Source organism: Astatotilapia calliptera, chromosome 18 (genome assembly GCF_964374335.1).
Source record: "Astatotilapia calliptera chromosome 18, fAstCal68.1, whole genome shotgun sequence".
NCBI classification, from domain to species: Eukaryota; Metazoa; Chordata; class Actinopteri; order Cichliformes; family Cichlidae; genus Astatotilapia; species Astatotilapia calliptera.
This window is the reverse complement of record NC_137439.1, coordinates 3,725,463-3,738,633: the sequence shown is the minus strand read 5'-3', so window position 1 is coordinate 3,738,633 and position 13,171 is coordinate 3,725,463. Positions and strand designations below refer to the sequence as shown.

Genomic DNA, 13,171 nt, shown 5'->3' with positions numbered 1-13,171 from the left:
TTTTGAGAGACAGAGTGTGAGTGAGAGTGTGTGTGTCTTTGTCACAAATGTACTTGATAATGAGGGTGGGAAACTGCAATAACATCCCAGGAGCCAGAGGCAGACAGAGATCGATCCGAGCCCCCAAGCGTACCAAAGGCCACACATCTCAGCGACATCCGCCCATCCCAGCAGGAGGCGGAGGGAGGAAGGCCCCTAATGGGGTGCCAAAGGGCGAGAGAGCCCCCACTACAGTCCGGCTCCACCCAGGTACTGGGCACCTGTGCGGTTCTTGGGCATATCATTAATTTACCTCGTTAAATTAATAATATGCATTATTCATGACATGGATGTGAAATTTCACAGCCTAGAAATGACCATGCAGCCTCACACAGAACAAAAACAAGATTTTATTGAACCATCTCACATGTGAACCTGTACAAATTCGTACTTTTTCCCATCAAGCCTCGTTTCACGGGCACAGTTTTTCCAGCAGATGTTTCAGGCCTTTGTCTTCTTACCTGTGTGACATTGCATATGAAGTTTTAATGTTATTTCCTTTTTGTACCTTGTCCCACAGGTGTTACACACGAGCTTCTGATCAGCTGTGTTTTCACGTGCCCTTTTAAAGCTCTCAGGCCTTTAGATTTTCTCCCACAGCTGTTGCGAGTGTACGGTCTCTCCCCTGTGTGTCTGGCGTTATGCCTTTTAAATGAGGACACGGTTTTCAGTGTTTTTCCACAGGTGTTGCAGCGATACAGCTTCTCACCTGTGAAGGTTTTGGTTTTCAGAGCCAAATCAGAATCTGTGCTGAGATCAATGACTTTAACAGGGGCCGTGTTTGGCTGCTCATGGGCAGGAGGACCCAAACATGGCTGAACCGTAACAGCGTCAGTCTCCTCATTCTGTACGAGCTGCTCTCCCTGGTGACTGAGAGCGACTGCTGCCTGCTCCTCTGTAATCTGTGGAGGCTCCGGGTCCTTCTGGTCTGGGCTGAAGTTCCATTCCTGGTTAAAGACCTGCTGGTCTGTGAGAATCTCCTTGTCATCACAGACATGCTGCTGTGGCAAATCTGCAGGAACAAACCACAGGTTACTAATGAGATGACGGAAAACTTCTCACGAGCAGGTAAACTGTTACAGGTATGACACGATGATGGCCCCGAGGCCACTAAGTAAATATGTCAGGTAACTTGTTAGGTAGCTGCTGGGCTGTTAACGTGTTTCCACCAATCATGTTTATGATTCAACACATGAAGCAAACAGGCTGAAGAGGAAAAAGTCAGTCATGCAGAACTCAACAGCGCAAGTGTTTCACTCATATCTGAGATTAAAACTGGACGCATGCGACTATTTAGGAGCACGTCTGCAAATATACTTACCTGCCACTTCATTAGTTACACCCTGCTAACCCCATTTTGCCTTCAGAACTACTTTAATTCTTTATTAGATTTTGGTCCATTTTTACATCACATCAGCACACTGAGCTGATAAAGGGACAGACTGGGTCAGCGTCAGTCCTCAGGTAGGCTGCGGTGTTTAACCGATGCTCAGCTGGTACTGAGAAGCCCAAAGTGTGCCAAGAAACTATCCCCCACACCTTCACACCACCAACAGCCTGACCCACCGATAAAAGGCAGGATGGATCCATGCTTTCATGTTGATTACGCCAAACTCTGACTCAGAATAAGACATGGTGTTTAACTCTCACCATTATGACTAGAAATAACAGGTTTGTTTTTTTTTAGAATTAGTAGAAACAAACAAGTATTTGTGTGGATGCAGAAGTACAAATTACAGAGTCTAGCTCGTTGTTGGCTTTCCTGATGGTAAAGAGGTCGGTTGGTGTCCTAATAATCAGATAGATTTTATTTCAAACTTAACCCCTTCAAACTTTTTTTTTTCCTGCTCTTGCTCTTGACGAAGGCGGTCGCACTTTTCTCCTCTCCTCCTCCCCCTCAGCTTCCCTGCTTAGCCTCTTATGTCCTTGTCTAGTCTCGTATTTTTTTGTATTACTTTTCCCTGGAACACTCTCTCACAGTCTGTTCTCTAAAACGGATACCCCCTTCGGCGCCAGCTGCGGTCGCAAGGCTGGAGGCGACAAAAACACCCTGATAACGACTGTGTTTAGTCTGTTCCTTCCCATTCCATGCATCCCCCCCTCTCTTTCCAAACGCCTTCGATGCTTGTTCCCTCCTGGGAACACGGCGGGTCTGAGCCCGCGCTGGATGGTAGCGCTGGGCAGGATGGCTGCTGTGTTTGCTTCGGATGACTCCTCACCCCCCACCCGACCCTGTGGCTGGTCACGTGTTCCATAATGTTGTGTTGTGGACATTTATGTGCTTTTTTGTGCAGAGGAGTTTTTTTGTTTCCTGTTCTCATGCTGTCCTCCCAGGAGCCCAGCATCAGTAGAGGTCTCTTTTTTTCCTCTTGTACTTTCCCATTGTAGTGTACATTTCAGTGTTTTTTTCTGTAACGCTACCGATCTCCGACCTGCATCCCCATATGATGTCTGTGTTGTGTGTGTAAGGTCGGGGGGGGGGTCCTATTTCACTGCAGGGCAACCTGCACGTGGCGAATAAAGCCTTGATTGATTGACAGATTGATTGAAACAGTCTGATGCTATTAGCACTCAGAGTTAGCTGTGTTAGCCCCGTTAGCCTATCTGATTTACATCTATGTGTATGTTTTTTTGTGGTGTTAAAAAGACGCACCTATCCTGTAGAGCTTCACCACGGGGTTCCAGGTGCTGTCCAGACGTCTGTGCTGATGGTTGAGTTCTACCTCATTGTCAGCGCTCTTATTAATAACTTCTAATGTTTCTTTGGATGTGGAATTAACAAACATGAAAATATCAGAACTGTTAGAGAGGGGCTGGTCACTTTCTGGTTGTGGTTCACTTTCTTCACAAGTTGGTGTCATCATAATAGCATCATTCTCCTGCTTCAGTGCAAACTGCCCTCCTTCCTGATTGATGCAGACTTCCTTTTCTTCCACTTTAATCTGTGGAGCCTTCAGGTCCTCCTGGCCCCGACTGGAATTCCTCTCCTGGTCACAGACATGCTGGTCTGTGAAAATCTCCGTCTGAACGCCGACGTGCTCCTGTGCAAGATCTGCTGGGACAAAGAACAGAAACACAGGTTACTCATGTAAGGGCAGAAAAACATCTACTGTACATTACATAAGTGATGGTGCCTAAAAATGCCCTCTTGGTCTTAAAAGGCCTAAAGTGTGCCAAGAAAATATCTCCTATATCATCACAACACCACCTGGTGTGCTTTTCTGCTGTAGTTCATCTCAATTAAGGTCAAGCTTTTGTGTATTTAGAGATGCAGATCTGGAGTTGTGAAACAGTCAGACCATCCAGGTCTCTTCCTCATGCTAATAGTATCTCTGTTTGAACTTCAGCAGGTCATTTCTTCCATGCCTAAGTGCACTGTCTAGATAGTTGTGTTACCAAGCAGTCAAAGCCAGCACACACATTATTTTTCCAGAATAGATGTAAAAACTGTTCTTCGGTTTATGATGACCATGTTTGGATCATGACTTGGACATTTAGACATATGGCTCACCCCAACGGATCCACAGTATTAACTGCAGATACACTAATTACCAATATTTAGTTATGAAACAGTAAGTAACGGTTATTAATAAAGTGTTTTCACAGACACGGAGTCACTAATGCTGCACAACACAATAATTAAAAACAACGAGAAATACAGTTAACAGGAATGCAAAACCAAGAAAACAGATAACCATTATATCAATGAGAAGCACAACAGAAAACCTCGCGAAGCAAAAAGACTTTTAACTGAGTCCATACAGTGGGAGATTCTTCCAGAGCAGTGGTCCCAGAGGCTGGAGAAAGGCTCCGACTCAAAGGAGGAACAAAGACTGTGAGCAGCATCGTGTTTCATAAGAAAGTGAGATAAACAGTCGGAAGCTTGTTCATTTAGAGCTCTAAATGTAAATACAAGAATTTCTGGAGATTTCTGCAGAATCTGCAGTAGGATTGTTGCTGGTGCTGGACATGGTCTGTGGCTTGCTGCTGAAAGATTGGAGATAAGCAGGTTGGGTACAAAAGTCGAAAGAAGATGGGCCCTAAAAAGTGGTTGGCTATCACAGTACTATACCTAATAAAGTGGCAATGGATGTTCCTAGTAAAGTTGCCAGGAGTGACCCTGTGCACTGGTGTACTTAATAAAGTGACCGAGGAAGCAGGTGTACCTATAAAAGTGGCACACATGATGTGCTTCATCAGCTGCCCAGTGATTTGAGGTGAAACAGGATAAATATTTCAGCCAATCACCGAAAGATAGGCAGCAGATCCAAATCAGCCAATCAGATAATGACATGCACCTGTGTCAGAGGAGAGCAGTTGTGTTGCCATGGTGATGGCATAGGCCAACTGCCTGTGAAATGGGATTGGTACTGCTATCACAAAACGACTCATAAAATCCAAACAATAAATCATGTCAGGCTGATTTAAAAAGTGTGAGAATCCCAAGAAGCTCTTCTACACTGATGTACATTCTAGTAGGCCTGGTGTTAAAAGTGTGGCCGGGGGAGCGAGAGAAAAACAGGGTGTTCTGCGTTTTCTCTAAAAACCTTCATGAAATTATTAGTCGTTAACTGGGCATTGGGAAAGCACTCCTCTTGTTCAAACGCCTCCAGTCTAAGAAAGCATACACCTGTTGGCTTTGATGGAGACGTTGTTGGAAAGAAAACACATTTTCCTACGATTTGATTGTTAAATGGTGGCTGTAGAGTGAAAAGTGTGCGCGCGTGGGCAGGTGGAAGCTGATGTTTTTCATTAAACTTGTGTGTCTGGTTACTCTGGCCTTCCCGTTCACTTTAACGGATTTTTCAACAAACGGCGGGAAAATTTTGAAAGAATAAAAATCAATAACGAGCCCTTTTTCGTACAGTAACGTGTTCTGGTGACGCTGCTGTACATATGTGCCTGACACGAGCTTCTAGTTTGTTCTTCGCGCTCTCAGGTCTTCGTCCGTTAGCCTCTCTGCACGTCCGCTGCTGGCTGTTAGCTCTCCCCCTCCCTCTCTCTCTCTGGGTTCAAACACACTCCAGTCGCACAGTCTGACTCACCTGTCCGCTGGAGCTTTAACACGGGGTTCCAGGTGATGTCCTGCAGTTCGCGCTGACGCTCGTACTGGACGATGGTTTTTTCAAACTCTGAGAAGATATCTTCAGCAGCAGCCGTCAGTCTGTCCCTGATAAACTCTCTCAGATGTTGAATTGAAGCCATTGCTGCTTCAACAGGTGAAATTTCCACCTACAGTAAGACACTGCGCTGGCTCTACCAGTAAAACTACTCAATGGAGGTTCTTCTTCTTCTGGATTTGGATTTTTATTTATTTTATTTTTTGGGGGTGGGGGGGTGGAGGGGTTGCTCCCTGCTGTCAGAAAAACTGACATAAACGTTCGTTATCGCCCCCTACCGGCCGGTTTTAGTTCCAGGCGAAAACAAACTTTCATTAACAGGTCATAGTGTTTCTCCAGTCAGAGATCATTTCTTACTAGGATGTTAGGAGGCTTTGGAGTTTTGGAGAGAGTTTAAGTCATCTTGATTAAAAAGATCCTTGTTTTCAACGTCTCAGCCTTACTGTGGCAAACTGAACAGCTGTAAAACAATCACAGGTGGACAGCAAGTCTCATTAGATGAGCTGTATCATTGTGCCGTCTTAAGGAAGTATAGCCTGTTGTTGCTGAGAACACCCTCTTTATTCTGATTGTGACTGGTGGTTGGGACCAGGTTCCTGGTTCTAATATGTTCTCTCTGGGTACTCTGGCTTCCTCCCACACTTGTAAGCTGTGCATGGGTTAACTGGTGAGTGTAAGTTAGCCATGCATGAATGTCTGTCTGTCTCTGTCACCTGTCCAGGATGAACCTCACCTCTTGCTCAGTGAGGGCTGGGAGCGCAGGAAAATCAATGCATAGTTAAAAAAAAAAAAAAGTTTCTGTTATTTTACAGTTTATCTATGATGTAATAATATGCTGTAATAAATTTTCTGTTCTTTATTATTATATAGTGAATATGAATGTTAAAATATTTTATTATTACTTTATTATTAGTTTATAAAATCTGTTGAAAAAAGGGTCAGAAGCTGCTGTTCTTATATCATTCTCAGTCTGTTTTAAAATTTCTTTCCTACGTTATAAATATTAAACTCTAAAAACCTTGTGACCTTCTGCAGTGGAGCACCTTATGTGTGTGTTTGTGTGTGAATAATTCATACCGCCTTGCTCCCTGTGAGGCAGCAGGCAGAGCGTGGAGAGAGAGGGGGTGTTTGTTTCATCTGCATGCTGCTCCCTGTCTGTCAGCAGCACACAGGTGGAGCTCCCCGGTGACCGGGTTTGATGGACAGGCGTGCTGACTGCCTGCTGCATCGCTGATGACGCTCAGCGAGCCGCAGCTTCACGCCATCGACCTGAGGAATAAAACCCTGCAACACAGAGGGGCCGGTGTTTATTCTGATGGGATACAATACGAGTGTACAAACAATACCCACGTCCCACAGATGTGTTCAGTGCTGAAGACAAAGTGTGAGGTTCTTACATTTCTGTGGAAATCAGAGGAAAGTAAAATCAGGCAGATTTATGTAGCTCCTTTATCCTTTCATTAAAATCCAGCATTTTACATTTTAAAAGCATGATTGAATAAACTCTCAAAATTTCTCCTACAACAAATTTCGGGTAAAAACATTCCTGCATCCTGACTTATCCACGCAAACATCTGCAGCTTATTTCTGTTTGGGTTTAAAGGATGAGATCAGAAAAAAAGCCATTAAACATTTTTTCTTTTGCCTGTCCCGTTTGGCTCTTTTGCATCAGAATTGTTGTCTAAAGGCAAAGAAAGATGCCCAACGGATTTACTTTACCAAATTGACCATCCCAGCCTTGCCGTAATGGTCCATTTGATTCACCTTTTATTGTTTATTTTATTTTCACTTGCTGAATACGGGACAGACTTGACTGGGGGAAAGAAGGGGAGAAAGAAAGAGGGAAAGAGAAACAGCTGAGAAGAGGGACGGGGGAGAAGGGCAAAAAACAAAAACCAACAGAACGGGCAGAGAAAAAAAAATGCATATATCAATCACCTGGATCACCTGCTGAGAAAGAAAAAAGAAAACAAGCAGAAGAGAACAAGAGTAACAGAATAAACAACATCACAATGATATATGGGAATATGACAGTAAATACTAAATATTAAACATTATTGTGCAGCACATAAGATCAACAGAACACAGTGTGCTTTGAGGTAGGAGCCAAAAAGGGTGTAGTTTGTGGGTGTGATCACCCGTGTGTACACCTGTGAGCATGGACGCGTTTGTTTTTTGTTTTTTTAAAAGGTTCCTTCATGTAATAATCTGCTAGAGGGTGTGGGGGGGGCACAGCCCCGTCCTCCAGGGCATGAAGCAGGTATGGAGGAGATCAAAACTCCAGACATCCAGAGGCCCCCAGAACACAAGAGACCAAGGAAGACCAACAGAGGGGCAGCCGCGCCACTGTCCCAGTAAGAGCTGAGGAGAGTCCCAGATGAGGGCTCACTCAGCAGCCGCGGAGCAGAAGCCAGGGGGGGTTGCAGTGACGCGCCCGTGAGCTCCGCCGGCAGCCAGCTGCGCCTGAGTGACCAAGCCCCAGGCCGAGAGGCCGGGGGCACCCCACCTCCGAAGTGGCCCGAGCGAGCCCCAGGCTCCAGGCCCCGATAAGCGGCCGCCAAGGAGTGAGCCGGCGTGTACCTGGACGCCCACCCCCAGACACAAAGAACCACCAACGCACCGACACCTGAGGGAGTCCGCCACTGGCAGGGGAAGTGGTGGTGGGTGGAGATAGGCCTCCAAACCTTGGAGGGCCTGAGATGTCCCCAGAGAGGTGGCGTCTGATACCCAACCTGACATATAGACACAGACATACAGGCACACACAGACACAAACATCCATTCCCACCCTCATGCTCTCATTGATGAGCACCAGGCCATTAAACATTAAACACAACCTTTAACAATAAAATTTATTCAATATGACAAAACAAATAATAAAAAAGCAATATATGACTGAGCTGATGGTAAATAAATAAAAATGCAATAAAAGAATAAAAAAGTAACATGAATAAAAAAATAAAAGTAATGTAAATAAAAAATCAGCTGGTAATACAAAGTCTGAAAAGGCAAAAATGTACATGAAATACAAAGAAATGAAAATTTAAATCCTCCCAAAAATCAAAAATAAAATACATTTTTAGTAAAAAACAATCTAAACAAATTATAGTTAAAAGCATGTAAAAAGTTTAACATAATTAAATGACTCTAAGGAAAAAGCTGCAGTTCCTCTAACATCCACTTGAGGCTCCAGCAGTGAGTCGGTCCCCATAAACACCGATGTTCACAGCTGATACAAGAACAGGTTATGTCTCTGTGGATAACTTCCTGCCTAACAACAGCACAGTGGGGATTTTGTCAAGTGCTAACCTTTGTAATAGGCCTCATGGTCACTTTGATTGACAGGTGGCTCTATGTGCAAGGCTTCACTACCACTGCCTTGAGTTTCATTAGTCTGTTAATTAACACTAATGAGCAGTTCTGTGTGCCGTACAGTGTAAATATGGTCGGCTCTGGCTCCAGGAATACAACCCACAGTGGTTCATCTTTTTTATACAGTCTTATTTGAATGGCTGCAGGTTTTAGTCACTTTAAAGAGTTTCTGTATAAGAATCACGCCTGTAAATGATCAAATGATTAATTCAGCAATTTCTGATTAATTAACTGCTGCTAAATTCAGAATCATATGGAAAATTAACCTCAGCACTTAATTGTCCGGAGCCTCTGAGCTGCAGTTATAATGAATCTCCTCCAGAACAGGAGTGTTTGCACAGGCTTCACCTCTGCTCTGGTGTGATTAGAGGCCCTCTGCAGCCAGGCGGCATGTCAGCCTGGCCTCCTCCTCTGGGTTTGCCAGCACTGGATGGAGGAGTAATTGGGAGGAGAGGCAGAGGTGGATCCGTGGCTTAACCCGAGCGAGGCGGTAATGAGCGGCGGCTGCCGGGAGGCCTCGCCTGAGGGCCAGCATGAAGCTTATCAGCCTACTAGACGTCATTCAGAAAGCCTATTTATGCCTTTCTGGTCAGAAATAACCACTATCCGAGCGTCATTACTTCACTGCATATTATGTAAAAGGGTGATAGGTGACTGCAGTAAATGACTGTGTGGGGGCTGATGCGGTTGTCAGGGTCCTGAGGGTGATTTGTCTGACCTTGTAAGGCATCTCTACCTGTCACATCACGTTGGGCTGCAAGTTTTTCTTCCCTCTCATGCGAATGCTGTCTGTTTACCTTGAGCTGCACCTCCCTGACATTAAACAGCTGCTCTAATGAAGACTTATTTTAGTAAACAGAGATTTCTTAGCAGCTCGTTTGGGTTTCAGCCAGTCAGACACAAATTTGTTCTGAAATAACTGCAGAGGAGAAATGTGCAGCCTGTACGCTCGAAATTCTGCTCAATAAGCAGCACAAAATGAACTTAAAGTATCCAAAACTTTGTCATATTTTACTGTTACATAATTATTCATGAGTATATCACGTTAATGTTGCAGCTGGAGATGGTTTCTAATGATTTCATCTGTAATAATTTTACCGTGCAGGATGACACGATGCCTGTTCAAATCATCTCAGACCGGTTTCCAGGGAGTTCAGCCTCCACAGGCACCAGGCCTCCGTCAGCTCCTTCAGGATGTGGTGGAACAGAGATTTCCATCATGGACGTGAAGTGATGCTGTCATGTGAGTACAGACCTGGAGCTCTATGTTGAGAACACTTGGTGTTGAAATGTGCTGCAGTGTAGTTCAGCTCTGTGTCCTCGCTCCGTCTTTCATCCCCGTCACTTTACATGTTCAGGAAACTGCTCGGATATTTACCTGCATGATTTACACACCCGTGCGCAGTAAATAGAAGCTGAACACCGGGCCTTAAAATAGTTTCTATCAGGTCATCTATCTATCGTAAGTTAAGGTGAAATGAATCATAAACCATATTATTAAACTATGTGACAGCTTTGTTACATGTTCTGCATGACAGACGTATTTTTTCCTGCATTTGAAGGTCAAAATAAACATTATTATAGAAATGAAAGCTTAGTACAAACCTAGTTTAGTGATACCCTCTGTCCAGAATCCTGTTATGAAATAAACCAATTTTTTAATCAATGAATTTATTGATAAGCACATTTAAAAACAACACAGGTTGACCAAAGTGCTGTACAAAGTAAAACGTAGAACTAACACACATAGAGAACAAAAGAAAAACTCAGTCACAATTAAAAGCAGGTGAGTAAATATGAGTTTTCAGACGGGTTTTAAAGAAATCGAGTGTTGGAGAGGCAGACTATTCCAAAGTTTGGGCGCAGCAATCCCAAAGGCCTGGCCTCCTCCAACGTTTAGTCTGCTTCAGTCAGAAGCAACTTATCGGCTGACCTCATAGTTCTAGTTGGAGTATTTTTAGTTAGAAGATCAGAGAGGCAGAGCTAATCCATTTAAACAAGCAATACAATCTTAAAATCAGTTCTATAACGTACAGGAAGCGTAAACGAGCCAAAACTGGGGAAATGTGGTGGTGTTTATGAGTGACTGTGAAGAGTCGGCTGCAGCACGCTGAACAAGCTGAATATGAGAGAGCAGAGCCTGGCTCACACCAACATATACACTATTACAGTCGTCAAGCCTGATATACTGATCCCAAACAAAAACCACATCCGTAATATGAAGCGTCTGCTGAATGAGGCCACGATGTTTCCTCCAACACCTCAGAAGGATTCAGATTTGAAAACTGGCACAAACAGAAGATTATTTAAAATTAGACTTTAACAACTCCGACAGAGAAAAAAATAATATATGGATGAAATCAAATTCACATCACATATATGTGAAGAAAAACACGTCTGAGTATCAAGAAACAAAAAAAAAGTAAAAAAAAGATGACAATAATAGCAATAATAATGATGGGCAGTGATAACCACATTAAGTGTGTGCTGCAGCGTGAAGCTGCTCTCCTCTCCTGGTTTTCTGCATCACGCAGACGACAACAGCACAAAGCATCAGCTGCAGGCCGCTGAGCAGCATCCACCTGACTCTGTAGAAGGTGGAGTAAACTCCAAAGGGCTCTCTGTAGACCAGCAGAGTCGTCGATGATGACAGGCAGCGCTGATGTGAGTCCAACACTGCACACATATACTCTCCTGCGTCCTGCGCTGAGGTGTTGATGAGCACCAGGCTGTTATTGGGTTGGTTTGTTGTGCCCTCCTGTGTTTCATTGATGTGAACGACTTTCTCTCCTGTTTGGATCGACTTCCTGAACCACTCAAACCACGCCTGTGACGTCCACTGAGCACATCCGAGAGTGACGTTATCACCCTCCGAGAAGACCTCCAGGGCAGGCGGGCCAAACTTTGGGCACACTACAAGCAAGTACCGCTCGTTTATGTTGGGCCCGCCACAGCCGTACCAGCCTGAATCGTTTAACGTCAGCAATGGAAACACCAGCGAGTGGTTTCGCCCGACTTCGAGGTCAGTGTTGGAATAATTTTCCAGCTTCCACCAAACCGGGACTGAACCAGCGAAGGCGCAATGCAGCACAGCCGGCTCTCCCACTGGGCGGTAGATTAGCATTGGTAGCTTGAACAGATGTGCAGAGTGGCTGCTCACACACTGCTGTTGGTTCATCACCAGGCAGATGTATAACGTGTAAAATGTGACGTCGGACACGTGAAGAACTGATGTGTTCTTCACGTCCATGAAGCTGTCTCTTATACTGTCCACCTCCAGAGTCGTTCTGTTGCTTAAAACCCTCGACTGTTTGTCTTTTCCAAACCTGAACTCATATCTGATCCACTCAACTGCCACACTGCCGCCTGCTCCTTCACAATGGATGTCTGATGTTTGTCGACCTTTTACTACTTTCATACTAACTGCAGCACAAACAGTCAGGCTGACGGTTTCCTCATACATGACTTCGCCCTCGCTACGGCACACATGTTGGTACAGGCCAGAGTCCGAGTGGGTCAGGTTGTGGAGAGTAAATGAAAAAGCCTCGGATGTTTCTGAGACCGAGAGTCGTCCCATCAGATCCTCACACTCTGTGATGTTTATGTTCTCAAAGTGAGAGATGTTCCACAGGACCAGAATTTCTTCACCGGCACGTCTGGAGGTCACGCAGGAGCTCTTCTGCCTTGGCAGCCAAAATTCGAAAGATTCTCCTTCCTCTCGTATGGCGATGATTTCTCCTGCACAAATGTCGCAGATCAGAGCGAAGAGCAGGGGGAAGCAGAGCTGAGCGGCTGCAGCCATCCTGCTCAGAGGTCACCTCACAAGTGCTGTGCAAACGCTGCTCGCTTCGTAAGCTTCCCGTGCCTGCTGGAGGACGGACGTGACTTCTTTATCACAACATCGATGGACACTGAAACACGTACCTCAGTATCAGCAATCTGCTTAATGTTATGAAACAACACAAACAAGAAAAAAAGGAAGGTTTAGTAAAAGCTTCTGATCCTAAAACTGAACTCAAAGCCAGCGAGAATCCGAAGAATGACGCTCCAACCTGAAAACATCCTCAGATCCTGCGAACAGTCCCACACAAAAGTCTCTCATTTCTTTATATTTTTCTATGAAGATGTGAAACAGGTTCAGAGATTCATGGAAACATGTTCAAACGGAGGTGGATGCTTCTGTGATTTGTTCCGTTCTCTGTCAGGATGATCCCACACTGCTTCGGTAACGTTGAGGTTCTGGAGAGAACAATAACTGATGTGGTTTTGTCTGCAGCTATGCTTTTACTGCATTGGCCGTGTGTTTGCGGTCACTGACCTGCTGGAAAATGAAGCCACTGCCAGTCAAACATTTTCCGGATGGATCTAGATGGTGGTCAAACGCTGATGGTACTTTTCTGTGTTCATAATTGACCAAAAGAAAGAGATCTTAGCTACAAGGGGCAGAAATGAGTTTCCTTCAAAGAGAGGGCGAAGAGCTCCGCCACTCGAGCTCGCATCTCCTCCACATCTTGGTGGCCCCCCAGACTTCTCCGCTGAGACTGGTGCCCCCACAACCCAAACCTGGATCATTGATGCAACGATGGATAATTCCATCATTTCTGACACGATCTCCAACACCACTGACTCAAATGCAGCCCC

The 13,171-nt window shown here is 44.9% G+C and overlaps 1 protein-coding gene across 3 annotated transcripts; it reads right to left on the bottom strand.

Moving 5' to 3' along the window:
* Positions 1 to 369: 369 nt before the first annotated feature.
* On the bottom strand, positions 370 to 5,343 carry LOC113010297 (uncharacterized). Of its 3 annotated transcripts, none has more exons than XM_080293077.1 (3): positions 5,085 to 5,343; positions 2,693 to 3,094; positions 370 to 1,051 (listed from the first exon to the last, which is right to left on the bottom strand). In XM_080293077.1, exons 1-3 carry the CDS (start codon positions 5,242 to 5,244, stop codon positions 531 to 533), a joined length of 1,083 nt encoding a protein of 360 aa, XP_080149203.1. In that variant the 5' UTR covers positions 5,245 to 5,343; the 3' UTR covers positions 370 to 530. The 3 variants fall into 3 exon arrangements, with proteins under 3 accessions (XP_080149203.1, XP_026005102.2, XP_026005104.2); XM_026149317.2 differs by having other exon boundaries at positions 2,693 to 3,091; XM_026149319.2 differs by lacking the exon at positions 5,085 to 5,343 and adding an exon at positions 4,905 to 5,059 and having other exon boundaries at positions 2,693 to 3,091.
* Between the last annotated feature and the right edge of the window lie 7,828 nt (positions 5,344 to 13,171).

Excerpts from the sequence above, each read along its gene's own strand:
- LOC113010297 (XM_080293077.1), bottom strand. The coding sequence starts at position 5,244 with ATGGCTTCAATTCAACATCTGAGAGAGTTTATCAGGGACAGACTGACG. Across the intron at positions 3,095-5,084 it reads GTTAAAGCTCCAGCGGACAG|CAGATCTTGCACAGGAGCAC; the intron begins GTGAGTCAGACT and ends TCTTTGTCCCAG. Across the intron at positions 1,052-2,692 it reads GGTGAAGCTCTACAGGATAG|ATTTGCCACAGCAGCATGTC; the intron begins GTGCGTCTTTTT and ends TTGTTCCTGCAG.